This window comes from Geospiza fortis, unplaced genomic scaffold, assembly GCF_000277835.1.
Source record: "Geospiza fortis unplaced genomic scaffold, GeoFor_1.0 scaffold5, whole genome shotgun sequence".
Lineage (NCBI taxonomy): Eukaryota > Metazoa > Chordata > Aves > Passeriformes > Thraupidae > Geospiza > Geospiza fortis.
The window spans coordinates 147,687-149,171 of NW_005054421.1; the positions used below are offsets into that span (position 1 = coordinate 147,687).

At 38.2% G+C, this 1,485-nt stretch overlaps 1 protein-coding gene across 1 annotated transcript in view; it reads right to left on the reverse strand.

The window, feature by feature from the left end:
• The window catches only part of RGS13 (regulator of G protein signaling 13), a 6,908-nt gene that overhangs the window by 2,357 nt on the left and 3,066 nt on the right, over positions 1-1,485 (reverse strand). Inside the window, 1 exon segment of the mRNA XM_005426694.3 lies at positions 498-664. Coding sequence (XP_005426751.3) covers positions 498-664 — 167 coding nt within the window.

Here is a 1,485-nt window from a genome sequence, read left to right on the forward strand (position 1 = left end):
AAAAAAAAAAAAAAAGAAAAGAAAAGAAAAAAAAGAAAAAGTAATGTATCTTGGAATCTTTCTTTTCACCCATTTCGCAAAGGGGACAGCACTGGGCAGAGTTTTTACTTTGCTCAGTTATATTTACTCTTGCAGAGACCAGACTGAGATATAGATAGATATAGATAGATGTAGCAATGGGATAATCCAAAATATAGTGAAGTGATATCAATGGCCTCTGGATCTGATGTTAAAAAAGAAAAAAGAGATCCATTAATTTGGTTCTTATCTGAGTTGTGCATTTTGCTTGTGTTCTTGGTGGATGTAGTTGAAAGATTTGCCTGCAGATGAGATGTAGATTCAAATATTAAAATTCTGCGTGGAAAAGAGTTTGAGGGGAGGATGGATACAAGTTTTCACTCCCTTTGGTGCAAGAGGAACTAGGCATTTCTTGTTGGTCGGCTGTGTGACACTTCAGGCATTTTTGTGAAATAAAGAGCTCGTGATCTTGTAGTCACCTCGTTGGGAGCCTGGGGTTGGATGTAACTCGTAAAGATCTTCCTGGCCATGGAAATCCTTTTCCTCTGTGATTTTATCTTCTCATGAGCTTCACAGACAAGCCAGAATTCTATGTTTTCATGACTGTGTTCTGTCTTCAAGTGGGTCTTATAGATTATAGGCACATCTGTAAATATTTCAGAAGTGAAATTTATACTGCCTGTCTACATGCATTACCTTTAGAGTACTTTGGAGGTAATAGGGACACTTAAAAAGTAGTGCCTTGGCCTACACTTCAACCTTGCATTTTCCTGCACATGCAGGGCTCCCTAGTAAATCTAATCTCACAGTAAATCTAAGGTAGGCAAATGCTTTGCCCACGTTTCTTGAAGAGCTGCAAATCCACTGGGTTTAGAGTATCTGGCTTTTTATGTGAGTCCACCTTTCCATTTTGAATGTCATAAAGCTTTTAAATTAATTAAAATTCAATGAGTAGTGTTTTTAAGTGCAGTGAAGGAGGCATTTTAAGAAGGACATCATTCTGATTACTGCTGGAAGCTCGAGGTGTTTTATTTAAAGCAAACTTTGTTGCTGGTGCAGCATTCTGGCCTTTCAAATTTCTGAAGATATTGAGCACAGCCTGTCATCTGGCAGAGGGGGTGATCATATGTGTGCCTGCTGGTCCTACTGTCATTTTGTCTCTTTGAACAGATTTCTGTTGAGGAGTTTCTCCCTGTGCTGTAACATACTAGGTTGTTTAAGATTTTAACAGCAAAATCTTTTAAGTTAAAAATGCTGTTAATCTTCTTGCTCTGTAATTTTTCTACAGTAAAATATAATAATGCCAGTCCTCAGGAGTAATTTTTAGAGGCTTTTGCTGTGACTTTTTCATCACTATTTTAAAAAATGTAATTCAGCAGCGATGTTCTGGACTGCTGCCCATACGAGAAATCTGGGAGAGCTCTGAGCCCTATATGAAGCAGAGGGGGATGGAGTGGGAAATTTCAG